This window comes from Tauraco erythrolophus, chromosome Z (assembly GCF_009769465.1).
Source record: "Tauraco erythrolophus isolate bTauEry1 chromosome Z, bTauEry1.pri, whole genome shotgun sequence".
In the NCBI taxonomy this organism is placed as follows: domain Eukaryota; kingdom Metazoa; phylum Chordata; class Aves; order Musophagiformes; family Musophagidae; genus Tauraco; species Tauraco erythrolophus.
This window is the reverse complement of record NC_141496.1, coordinates 79,405,226-79,418,892: the sequence shown is the minus strand read 5'-3', so window position 1 is coordinate 79,418,892 and position 13,667 is coordinate 79,405,226. Positions and strand designations below refer to the sequence as shown.

Sequence of the window (13,667 nt, the reverse complement as noted above, 5' to 3'; positions counted from 1 at the left end):
CAGTTTTTAGAGATGCTGACACCTAAAGCTACCACCCACTGGTCAATTTCACAGAATTTTCCTAAAATCAGGCAAAGGAATTCTCATCAAGTTAAGTGGTTGCTGTTCATTTCAGGGACTGCTTTTTACAAATAGTTTATACAGATGCTTGTGCATGTGCAGTAATTCTTTCACCTGAAGGTTTAAAACTTAAAAAAGGCATAAAGAATATCCATTAAAATAGATTCCTCTGTACTATTACAATCCTTCCATCAGTGTCTGAATGGAAGACATTTGAAAAACAAGGGAAAAATTACAACTCATATCTCTCTCTAATACTAATAATGATCTAGTCTAAACAAACAGGCAGGTATTGGATCACTAATTCATCTCAGTAATCCTACATATCACAGGTATTACAGTCTCTTTGGAATTTTGAACAGTAATGGTCCATGCAAATGTTCCTTTCACTCCTGAGCTGTACAGGATCAGATGTAAAGTCTGCTTTTCAGTTCTGAACCAAACCCCAACTCCCCAAATTAAATAAATTCTAACTCATCAAATTTTGCTAAATTACACCAGAACCCCATGCATCTGCCACTGTCTTCTCCCAGCAGAGATCATTCTGCTTCATGCCCTGAACTTAGGGTTTACCTGGATCTAGGCAACCTTTAAATGGTTTGGAGTTTTCTTGGGAAATGTTTTATTAAGATATAACTTCAGGCCTTCAAAAGACTAGATAAGCAGACATAAGCAAACTAATTTAAGCTGTAATTTTTTCTTTTCCTATGAGTGATATATGATATTATCGTGTTCTGCATGTAAGAAATATTGAGCCTGTAAAGAAACAAGGAGGTAAAGAAGAGAAAATATATTATAGTATTGTATGCAGTAATTACTGTAACATTGATTCTGAGCTCACTTCATTGACTTACATCACTTAGGAAAAGTGAAACCAGAGCCTATGGGGCAAAGCAAGTACATAAATATGAATGAGCAGAAAGTAGAGTCTGGAGTTCTAACATGATGTGCAATTTCTGAATACACAAATGTATGTACCCAAAACAAAAAGAATACATTATTGAAATCCTTCATGATTTTTTTTTTTAATATACAAGTTATTTAGTTCAGGAAAAGTATCTGTCACTTAAACATTGCAACAGTTTTTCGTGAGTGCTGATTTTTTGACAGGTGTCCCAGCCAGGCTGGTTACTGACCTCGTATCATCTTGATTATCACTTCGTTTTCGCACTTCACTGTAAAAAAAAACCCAAACAAACAAAAAAATGCACTTAATGAACATATTTCTATTCAAGTTCACTGTTCCGTTTCTCCCAGGGTATCTAACAGAGCTCACCATCATCTATTGCATGGTTAAAACTATGGGGTTTAGTGCACAGAATCAACATGTCTCTTAAGTTTCCACTTTGGGAATCATATCAATATTTCTATACAAATCACAGTTAGTGATAGAAATATAATAATTTCTGACATGTAGTAACTCCTCAATGTTCTCTTTTCCATTTTCTTTTGATCATTTTTCTTTAATCTGTTTGCTTCAGTATATTACCATAGAAACAGAATATGTTCATAGCTGAAAGTACAAAACTAAAGAAATGTAATTTCAAGTATAAATTTACCCTCAAAGGAAAAACACACATTGTAGGAGTTTTTATTATAAATGCAGACTCAAAAGTTGTGTACGCACAAGTGATTATTGATCTGTATTCTTACTATGGGCCCCCTAGAATGTCAAAAGCCAGCAATAAAATTTCTTTCTTTTACATATATACACATCTAAAAATAATTTAGGCCCTCTTTATATTAATAGAATAAATTCATGAACTTCCTCTCAGAACACTGTATTATTCATCATAATGGTGGCAGAAAGTAGCAACAAAACGTAACAGGTAAGTCTGTAAGACTATCTGCTCTAATGAAATGTTTATTTAGAAATGTTCAATTCAAAATGAAATCCTTCTTTCAAAGAATACAAATTACTAAGACTTGAGTAAAGAAATTGTAGCCAACCATTCCAGATCAAGGTTCTGGGTAATGTCTAGACCATTTCAGTATAATGAACTTTGGGAAGAAAAATACTGATTTTTTTTTTATTATTTTTTCTGAGATTCAGAAAAGAGAGGCTCTAACTGCCAAAACATTCTTTTATCCTTGAAACAGTTAAACAAAGTTATCATGTTTAAACATTAGAGATAATTTTCCAACTGTGATTAACATTATATAACTGTGCTGTGTATGTTCTCTAATTTCATAATCCACTGTTGCATTCATGACCAGATTCTTGGAAATGACTCATTTAACAAATCAGTAATTAACTTCACATTGACACTGACAGACAAATAATTGCCTACGTTCTTGCTTCATCTCTGATGGATGCATTTTCCTGGAAATAAGGGTGCTCTTGAAAGTCCTATGTGAAGAAGTAATAGTTCTCTCTAGAAAGCCAGTATTTTATATGCAAGCTATATTCATCAGTAGTATTTTAGCAATGAATAACCAAATACTGACCAAATGCCAAAAAGTTTTATAATTGCATTAGGCTGCTGCAAAAAATCACATTACTATCGTTTGTAATTCTGGCCTTGAGCTCCATGTATTAAACGGAAAAATCACAGGCTGAGGATTCATTCCGTACCACCAACCCTTCACAATTATGTTGTAACCAAGAATGTTTTGGAAAGGTAGTGTTAAGTGTAATGTTTGGCTCACACACAATCACAGAAATACCAGGTTGCTAAACAGATATAATCAGAATTTAGAGAAAGGGACATCAAAGAAAATATGTGGGATTAGAATGGTCAGTCATAAAACTGAATATATATTAATATATGTGAAATAATTAAGAATTAATTATACATAGAATTATATGCATTTGAAAGTAATTTAAGAAAGAATTAAGAAAGTAAATCCATGTAACATTTAAAAACGCAATTCATTTACCAAATAGGTTTTAGAACTGTGAGCTCCATAACTGAGCTCTAATTTAAATATTAATTATTAAGACAGCTTTGTAAAATTTGCAAGCAAAAATGTTACTTGATTAAACTGAGAATAAATCCCGTCTTGCATTTATCTATAAAGATTTAACATGCTATTCTTTTTTAAATTTTCATTGCTGAATAAGATGTTGGTACAATTTTAAATGTACAAGTATGTCTCTGTACGTATATTCACATATAATGTCCTTTTTATAAAATACACTCAGATGTGTTTATTCAAAAATAGAAACATGGCTACTTACCGAGCAAGATGAAGAACTGCTTCTACAATATTAGATCCGTCTTTAGCACTTGTTTCACAGAACAGTGCATTATAAGTCTGTGAGTAAAAATAAAATGTTAAACCAGGCAATCTGAAATGGTTCCCATCTGAATATGTATATTCAATTACAAATCGTTTCCTCAATAACACAAAGAAAGATGACACACATTTAAACGAACAGGATTTCTTCTGGTACTCTTCGTTCTCCAAAATATTCATTTTAGTACGGCGAAAAAAAACAGTAATTGCTTTTTAATTGTCTACTTTTTATATTCAGTATATATTGAATTACCAAACTGAATAAAAAAATGCATCGTAGGCTTAATGTCCAAACTCAATCTTCTTGTCCACAAGACTGCAAAACAGGTAGAGGGTTTCTAGGGCAGGTTACCAAATCCAGTAACTTGGATCCAGTAGCTTGTTAGCTACTCGTAAACTACAGCATCTAGTGTTCTATCTTAACCAGAAATATCATTCCCTAAGTAACAGACATGATACCCGCCCCAGTATAATCAATCAATTGCGCAAGCACTCAGCAACTGAAGACTCCGAAGATTCTAATTTTTTTTCTGCGAAATATGGGATATGTGCATCCCTTATCCTCCATATAAACACATGCAAAAACCTTTCCCACACTTCTATTTATAGCAGAGTTCCTTTTTTTTGATGCAGACGTGGCAGGAATACAAGACAGTCTTCTGAAGATGAAAATATTCCACTCAAAAGACGGACAGACACAAGCCAGGTGGAAAGCCTCATACGGTCACCAGTGTGCTTTATATTTGCACTGGCAATTCCTCTTTGGCAGCAGAAAAACTCGGTCTCCTAGTCCATCCACTTTTTCACCAGGAAGACTAACCCAGCCAAAAATAAAGTTGAGCTCAGTGGACACAGAAATGTGATTCAGCCCAGCAAACACCATCGAAATAGGACAGCTTTCTGGAAAAGTACCTATGAATCCCAATTACTAAATTCGAACAAAAGACCAGAAAGTTACTTTTGTTTACTAGTTTCAAACACGGTTTTCAGATTAAAGTTCTTAAGACCATTTCACACTAAAGAGTTAGATTTGGACCTTACCATAGCCAGCTTTTCTCCATAGTTTACAGGCACACATTTCTGCCCTTGTTCTGTAACAGCCTGACGGAGATCTGCTTTGTTTCCCACCATCATAATTGGAATATTCTCATGAGTTGCATCCTGTAAAGAGAATTTTATTTTCATATTGCTAGAACACTCAAAATACAAAAAAAGTAACTAGCATCATCATGTCATACTGATTTCCTTCCCACAAAAAAAGCCTTGCACATTATCATAAAAAATGACAAACTATGAAAGTCATGCTGAGAACTTTTCACGAGTTAGTCAATATTTAAGCAGCCAGCGTAAACATCAGCCTGCAAAGACATTCTTCCATTCCCATAAGCCCTGCTTCCCAACAAAGAATTAATGTGTTAAATTAATGTAATGGAAACAGTTACTGTATCTAAATGCTATATGACAAAATGACTATGGGAAAAGTCATTTTACTCCTTTACCATGATCAAAAGAAATGGATTTTAGAAGATGAATTAAATATTTTGCTTATCATTTTCCCTCCTATTGAACATCTCTGGTACGAGAGAAAAACCCTTTCCATTAAATGCAAATTTGTATTCAAAGAAACAAACAATATGTAATAGTAGAAATACTAAAAATTTTGCTTACACTATAGCTGATTTACGGAATCTAACACATTGGTTTAAAATTCAGAGACTCCAAGGAATACTCAAGCCATCCACAAGAGGGTAACTAAAATGAGTTCTCATGTTCATTTCAAAAATTTATACCAAAAAAATGTATCAGTTTGAACACTAATTGAATATATCAGGATATATTTAAGACTTCAACATAGCTTTTACTTCTATGAGAGAGTTCAGTCAGGCTAATTCCAATATACAGATATTAGAATTTTATAAACAATAAGGCTAAAAACGTGACGAAACATAGTTTGTAAGTTGCATACACTTAAGGTTCTTACCTCGATCATATCCACCCATTCTCGTACATTAAGAAAGCTTTTTTCACACGTTACATCATATAGCAGTAAGACACCATCTGCTCTTCTGAAGTACGATTTAGCAATACTTCGGAATCTTTCAGAAAAAAAGAGATTCGCACAAGGTCACATTATCGGAAAAAAAAAATCAATTGAATATCATTAGGAACACAGCATTACTTTATTGCACTGCTGAGTAAGATTTTCTCCACATTACAAGGTAAGCTTTCTCACAGCTTCTTTCCTAAGTAGTTCTTGAAAACTGCTGATGCAGCATACAAACGCTCTGTAAGGATCCACAGGATTCTGTCCTAAACAGCAATCAGCATTTTTTTGCGTCAAAATAATCTACGGTACATCTATGATAAATAATCTGCTTTGCACTGGATTTTTGATTAGGTGGCAAGGCTTTTTCACTTACAACTTCATAAATTGAGTGGGCTACTCTGCTACATTTGAAAAAATATGAAACCAAATAACTTGTTCCAGGAATGAATTAATCAGTTACAGTCAACTTTGCCATTAACACAACACAATCTACTTAACAACTAAGTACAGCAACTAAGTATTTACATTATACATTAAAATATTCTTCACAAATGTATTATGTGGGAGGAGAATGATTGGGCCTCCAACTACTTACTTCACATTATCACTTACTGAGGCAAAAGTAAACACATACAGCCCAATACAAATCTCGGTCAATGAACAGATTAAACTGATTTCCAAGGTGTTAGATTAACCTCTTAATAAGCCCTAAAAGCTGTCAGTAAAGGAGTAATAGCTCTCAAGTAAGGACGTTATAAGATTCTGAGGAAATTCTACATAATAATTTGAAGAACCTTGGATATACATTCAGCAATCTGCACATGTTTTCCATAAGTCTTTTCAAAGTCTTTGGGAAGAAGTTTTGATGCACTGAACACAGTGCAAATCAGAATCAGGAATTTCAAGCAAACAAGAGTAGAGGCGGGTGAAGGGAAGGGAATCTCTAAGATAAAGCCCACTCAGAAGTACCAGTCTGCAAGGACTAAGAAAGCAAAAGACTGAAACAGAAGAAACAATGTACATCTGCTCCAACTTTTTCTACTACAAGAGAGGGACATATGGATTTAATTAATTAATGCTATGGTGAACCTCAACTATTTCTCTCTGCAAAGAGAAAAAGGTACCTCAGGCATCAACAAAGCTAACAAGTAAACACTGCACCTGTCTTGGGGTGTCAGCAGAGCAAAATCACATCTGTCTATAGATACATAATATTTAGTGAAAATTTTTTCATCTAGATGAAACAAGGCAAATGTCTTTTAGAAACAAAACAAATGAAATTACATAAGTACAGAGAATCACTAACCTTTCCTGCCCAGCTGTGTCCCACAGCTGTAGAACTGTAGGTTCTCCATCAACAATTAGTCTTTTCATTTGAAAATCCACACCTGAAAAGAATAATGTTGTCCTGGCTTAGCAAAACATGTATAGTCTAATCAAAAAGATAAGTAATCTTAAAAAACTCACAGAAAATGAAAAGTTATGTGCTATATACAACAGTTAGTTACTTCAAAATTCATCTCTTTAATAATTAAGAGTATGAGATTTCAGTTGTTCACATAGCACTGAAATGCAATAATCCCCTGAACATATGAAATTTGTCTTTAGAAAAACATTTAAAGAAATATGTTACTCGCACATTTTCCCAGAAGCATCGATACAAATTTGGCATTATGACCAGCAAACAAGAAGACCCCTCTCTGCTTTATTTTGCTAAATAGCTTTACGGAAGAAGAGAAAATATTTTATAAAACACACTTTATTTCAAATGCCAAGGAGGAAAAAGATAAATTATAACAAAAATCCTGACTCAGAGACAATAAGACAAATATGTAACTATGATTTGATTGGAAGTCAAAAATCAAATCTTTGGAAGCAGTAAGACAAGTTTGTTAGCTGACAGCTATAACACTATACACAACAAGCCAGTCAGAAATCCCTCCAGCTGCATTTAAACCAAAGCTTCAATAACACTTTGAAGAAATGGAGACAAAAAATAGTATGAAAGACATCAAAGGATAGTATGAAATATGAAGGAGGGAGGAAAGAGCTGAGAAGACAAGAAAGCAATGAAAAAGGCGAAAAGGAACGTACACACATTCCAAGTTCATTATACTGAAACCCCCTTTTCTGGTGCTTTGTATTGTTCAGGAACAGGCTTTGTGCTTTGCAAAGAAAACCTGGATTAGAGCAGTACCCTGTTACCCATTCCAAACAGCAGTTAGGCACTTCTGAGCTTTAGTACTCAATTAGATCTCACAGACTAAGAAACTGAGTGTGTATATTCAGGCAACCCTAGCAAGCAATGACAGAGGGTAATATTTTCACCCGCTTCTATAGAACAGCAATGAAATTCACTTCAACATTTTAAGAAGAACAATAACTATACCCAGGGTTGCACTGGTATTGCCTCGAAATTCATTCTTGCAAAGTCTTGTAAGGAAACTGGATTTTCCCACTGCCGCATCTCCAGCAAGAACAATCTTGTAAGCCTTCTCTGAACTGGGGTATTTCGGAGTACATTCGGTTGCATCTGACTGAAAATAAAAAGAACCCGTCTATTTTAACTTAGATAAAAAACACACTCCGTATCAAAGACTTTTTTTTCCTAAAAAATGGTTACCTGAGGAGTGAGAGCAGATATGTATTTCCTTGTTGAAGCAATTGAGCTGCTTCGACTTACTGGTCGTGAGGGCTTCCAGTCTAACACTGTACTGCTGTTATCAGGACTGTATGCTTCTTCATCCCTGATCTCTGGAACCTGAAAGTACAAGCTAGTGTGTTAGGTCCAGTGAGAAAAGTAGGCTTTTTTTTGAAAAGGCACAACTAAGACTGGTCTGGATTAAAGGCAGATAAAGGACCAAACAGAGCCACGCAATTCTAGTTGAAATCCTGTCAATATTCTGTTCTTATTCACATTTGCTGTTTACTATAGTCTACATTTGGCCCTTAAACGTGTTTCCTATTTGGCATATATGCTTTCAGTACAGTTTCCAGACAGAGTAAATGAATTTCCACTTGGAAAATTTCACCTTAAAAAATAATTACAATAAACAAATACTGTATTTCAAAGCTTATTTTATAAAAATCAAGAATTTCCCCACATTACTCGCTATGTTATTACTATTCAAGCTACATTAAGTACAGCACAGCTGTAATCAGCACTATTCATAGCATTTTCAACTGCAAACAGAGACTAAATGTCTACCAAATGCACAGTAAAGGACTTGCTCTAAAAAAGCCCCTCACGTTCTGCGGTGCTTGATACTAGTCTTCCTATGTAGTCATCAGTAAAGCTCTCCATTTTATTAACAAATGAAATGGACACAATAACACCTTCCTACACTTCCAAATTCTCTGAGACTGACTGTGTACGCCAATGTATGCACTAATAGTATTTTTTTTCTCATATATGTGATCTTTTCATTCACTGCCACAGCTTAGTAAGAGACAGTGAATGGAAACCTATTTTACTTCTACAGTATTTGCTTTTCAATTATTAGAAAATGGGCTCCTGTATGGATGCTGTTTAACAACCTTCAAAACCCCTGTGTACTTGAAAAATGAAGTTATTATGTCAAAAATCTATCAAAAATATGAAACCAAATATTTTATTTTAAAGAGGAGTAACTATTTACACATTCTCTGAAAAAATGTCGCTGATCTTATTTAAATGCATACAACCCAAATACTTAATTTTAACTGGCCTATAGGCAAAGGTCCATTTTATTCTGAAAACAGGAAACTAATTTTGTCTCCAAGCAAAGGTCTTTCTCAGAGAAGGAGCAAGTCTGGCACTTACATCTGTATCAGAAGCATCACCACCAAAGCTTTCCTGCATACACTGTGACCTTTGAAAAATCCTTTGATGCCTGTATTCCACTTCTGAATCGTAGTCATTTGAATCTCTCAGGGTAGACAAACCACTGTCAAAACAGCTCTCAGGTAAGCTGTCAACTTCACAGTTCATCCTTTGCATAGGATCACAAAGGGCTAAAGAATCATAATCTTCATCCACACAAGAAGAATGAGATGATCTAAGAAGAAAATATCGGGAGAAAAAAAAAAAAATTATTCCACAATTGTTTTTCCTAACAAAATTTGAGTCATTCTGGAATAGTCAATACTTAGAAATGCTAACTATACAGTTTAAGACAAATGTCAATGCCTATTTTGCCTTTCTAAATAATTTCTTTTTCTATCATATCTTTTGGGATGCACAGATTAAATTATATAACCTATGTTATCAATGATGACTTCCCAAGTCTGAGTAAGAATGCCTATTTATTCATACACAGGAAAAAAAAAAACTGTTTAAAAAAGATCCAGAAACTGACATACTATGAAGATATCAAAGACAGAAAATGATAGCTGATGGTTTAGATAATTTTGGCCTAATCAAAGATCAATAAAATGACCTTGAAATACTGTATCTGAATTTAAATGAATGCGTTTGCTCACAGAGGCAAAAAAGGCCGATAGGTAACAGCTACAAATATAGAAACGGGGGTAACAGAGTTCAAGCAGATCAGTAATGGTGGAAGAAGTCACTGAAACGTGTATTCTTGCAGTTTGGTAGGTGTTGTGGTCTAGCCCAGCTGGCCACTAAACACCACGCAGCTGCTGGCTCACTCTCCCCCACCCCTGGGGGATGGGGAGGAGAATCAAAGGGGAAAAGGGAAGGAGCCTCATGGGTCAAGATTAGAACCCTTTAAATAACTGAAATAAAATTAAAAGTAATAATGATTAAAATATAATAAATATCATATGTATATATATATATAAACGATAATAATATATACAAAGAAGTGATGCACAGTGTTCACCACCTGCTAACCAATGCCCATCCCATCCTGGCTACTGATCTCGAAACAGAGAAGTCCCAAAACTGCATCCCAGAAGAGTGAGAGCTTGAAAAAGAGCGATCCAAAGAGAGTAAGAGTAAGCCAAAGGTCCTTGATGGCATAACATCAACTAAAAACACCAGTGTGTTATCAACATTCTTCTCACAACAAATCCCATACTAAATCCAAAACACAGTGCTGCTCTAGCTACTAAGAAGAAAACTATCTCTGTCCCCGCTGAAACCAGGGCAATAGGCTATGCGAAACTTAAGGTCCTTTCTTTTCCTTCACCCTTCCTTCAAAGGCTTTTTTTTTTTTTTTTTTTTTGGCATTCTGGATGCTTTAATATATCAAAATACTTAAAGGGATGTAGCAATGACAGTATGGTCTACATGAAAACCAGTTCAGTTTTTATTTATGTACATGAAGAAAAGAAAGATTAATAGAGTAATCTTAAAAGAATCAGTTTTTTAAAAAAGCTTACTACAGCTACAGTCATTATCCTGCTCCTGCAGCAAGACAGGGACAGGCACAAATTAAAGTCAGGTAGAAAAGGTCTCCAAGTCACAGCAGAAAAGAGAGAATGAGCTTGGTTCTGTCCTATTGGGAATGGGCGTGAAGCACTAAAGTGCTAGAACAGACAAGGCTGGCATCAATCCTTGTAAAGATAGTTTGCTGCCAGAGGGGCTGAGAGCTCCCAGTGCAAGGGAACACCACAGACAGCCACACTGGGGAGAATCACCAAATTCTGAAGCTGTTACTGAGTCGAATATAATTCCTTCCTGTAAGTAGCCAAATAGGGGCAACAGAGGCATCATCGTCCCATGTGATGACATCCAGAACCATCTAATTTACATTCTTCCAGGATAAGGAATAATCACACGAATAAGCATGATCTTTGCTGTGCAATATCACAGCACCCATGCTGTTCGTGTTCATGCACCTACTAGCCTATACCAAATCACTGAAAACAGAGGAAGGGTGCATGCTATAGCAAAGTTAAGCTTGTCAGGCATTCCCTGAAATAAAGGTCTTCAGTAGGAGGTTTTCAACCTCACTGAAGCACAAATTCAAAGCCGCAAATTTCATATGTGCTTAAAGCAAGTTAGGCTAAGATGTGTGATGTAGCAAAAAAAAAAAAAAGAAAAAGTATACTATTAATATAATTTATTTAAACCATGTTAGAAGCAAATCAGTATCTCTTAATAATGCTGATCTGATGTCAGGAGGCAAAGTACTGAAAATGAACAGCTTTTGGGACATACTTACCTCTTTCTGTCTTTCAACACTACTAAGTCATGCCTGTCAAGTTTTATTCCTACCACATAAACTTTCTTCTAAAGGAGCTTGCATTTCTCACTTCTGTGGGAATGCAAGGATTGCACCATGTAGCAGATAGTAATAAACAGTCCCAGAAAAGGACATCACTAAGCCTCCAGAGAGGTTTTAGTTATCCCTTCAGAAAATTTGTCAATGTAATATGCAAATTAGTAATGGATGTCTTTCAAAATTTGCAGAGTCCAACAGAGGAGGATTGGCTTTATCTGTGTTCAGCCGAAGGAATCAGTTTGTGACAAACAAAACTTTACAGCCAGCAAACACGTCTCACGTGCAGACAACAGAGTAAGAGTAACACTACTGAATAGATGGAGATATTATTAGTGTGAAGCAGACACCAACTTAATCCCTACCAAAGATACGCGTCCCTCTGGCAACATGTTAAATACAGACCACTAAGAACTGTAACAGACATCTCTCCAGAGTTTAAAGTACCACTGAAAGAAAAATACGACAAAATAATCTATCAGCTGAGTAAGGACACACATTTTGCTGCCAGGAAAAAAAAGAAACGTGTGAAAACATAGCATGATCTACAGCATCTGAGGTTGGATCCAATGCCCAGCGACTTCAGTGAGAGTCTCTGCAATGATCTGAGAAAGCTCTGATAAATGACCTGCATCCACTAAGTACAAAACCATCTGACTATTTGATATTTGTATTTAGGTAACTGACTGTCCTCTGTGGCTCTTACTGCATTAATATCCAAGTGCATTCACTACTCCAGCATGTCAAATGAGGATGCTTACTCATTTGAAGAATTAGGCCAACATACCTTTGTAATAATTATTACATGGGAAAATCAGGCATACAGGCTAATGGTATGACCAAAAATGTTTTCTTCCCTAAGTACTGAGTAAGCCAGCTAACAGAGATACTCAGTAGATTTTAGAGTTTCTTTGAGACACGGGAGGGGAGACTGAGAAACAAACTATAAACAAAACAGTACAAGACCGAACAACAGGCTATCTGAACTCTCCATAAGTTCCTGATCTGTACTAAGCAGAGTTTTCCTGAGCTTACTAGAGTCATTGCAAAGGTTCCTAATGACTTCAGCATACTTTGGATCATATGCTATGGTCACACATTCCTTCTGAATCAGACAGAACTGCTCTCTCTGTTATCTGACAATACTTAACAGATTGAGAGCAACCCTGAGGAGGACTTGGAAGTGTTGGTTGATGAGAAGCTCAACATGGCTTGCAGCCCAGAAAGCCAACCATATTCTGGGCTGCATGAAAAGAAGCATGGCCAGCAGGTCAAGGGAGGTGATTCTGCCCCTCTACTCTGCTCTCATGAGACCCCACCAGGAATACTGCGTTCAGCTCTGGAGTTCCCAACACAAGAAGGACATGGACCTGTTGGAGCAAGTCCAGAAGAGGACCACGAAGATGATCCGAGGGCTGGAGCACCTCTGCTATGAAGACAGGCCGAGGGAGTTGGGGTTGTTCAGCCTGGAGTAGAGACGGCTCCGGGGTGACCTTATAGCAGCTTTCCAGTACCTAAAGGGGGCCTACAGGAAAGCTGGAGAGGGACTTTTTACAAGGGCATGTAGTGACAGGACAAGGGGTAATGGATGTAAACTGAAAGAAGGTAAATTTTTATTAAATCTGAGGAAGAAAATCTTCACTCTGAGGGTGGTGAGGCACTGGAACAGGTTGCCCAGAGAAGTTGCGGATGCCCCATCCCTGGAAGTGTTCAAGGCCAGGCTGGATGAGGCTTTGAGCAATCTGATCTTGTGGAAGATGTCCCTGCCTGTGCCAGGGGGATTGGAACTAGATGATCTTTAAGGTTCCTTCCTACTCAAACCATTTATGATTCTATGATTTGCTCTTCTAAGACTAGTGTGATGCCCCACTCTTTTTAAACTTCAAAAAACGAAACCTGGCTTACCTGTCATACCGTGCGTTTAGAGGAGACTGTCCACCATTACATTTAGGACTGCTTCTAGAAATAGTACTTCCTGGTGAGGTGTTTGCTAACCGCTGTGACAGATACACAAAAAATGCATAATAAGTTTGATGAACACAATGTAAGCTTCTAGATTTGTCATGATAAAAGTGTGCAACATCAAAATTACTACTGTGTATTTTTATATATATTCAACTACTTATTTGTAATTAAACCTAATGCTTTAT

At 36.2% G+C, this 13,667-nt stretch overlaps 1 protein-coding gene across 2 annotated transcripts in view; it reads right to left on the bottom strand.

Annotated features, from left to right (window-relative positions):
• Positions 1-1,126: 1,126 nt before the first annotated feature.
• RASEF (RAS and EF-hand domain containing) overlaps positions 1,127-13,667 on the bottom strand; it is a 37,482-nt gene continuing 24,941 nt past the window's right edge. Inside the window, exons 9-17 of one of the 2 annotated variants that reach the window (XM_086629639.1) lie at positions 13,423-13,514; positions 9,150-9,384; positions 7,971-8,108; positions 7,737-7,905; positions 6,654-6,735; positions 5,282-5,396; positions 4,342-4,461; positions 3,242-3,318; positions 1,127-1,235 (exon numbers count right to left, since the gene is read on the bottom strand). In XM_086629639.1, the coding sequence (XP_086485765.1) occupies positions 1,127-1,235; positions 3,242-3,318; positions 4,342-4,461; positions 5,282-5,396; positions 6,654-6,735; positions 7,737-7,905; positions 7,971-8,108; positions 9,150-9,384; positions 13,423-13,514 (1,137 nt within the window). The remainder of the gene's footprint in view (positions 1,236-3,241; positions 3,319-4,341; positions 4,462-5,281; positions 5,397-6,653; positions 6,736-7,736; positions 7,906-7,970; positions 8,109-9,149; positions 9,385-13,422; positions 13,515-13,667) is intronic. The other variant, XM_086629640.1, reaches the window with a different exon arrangement.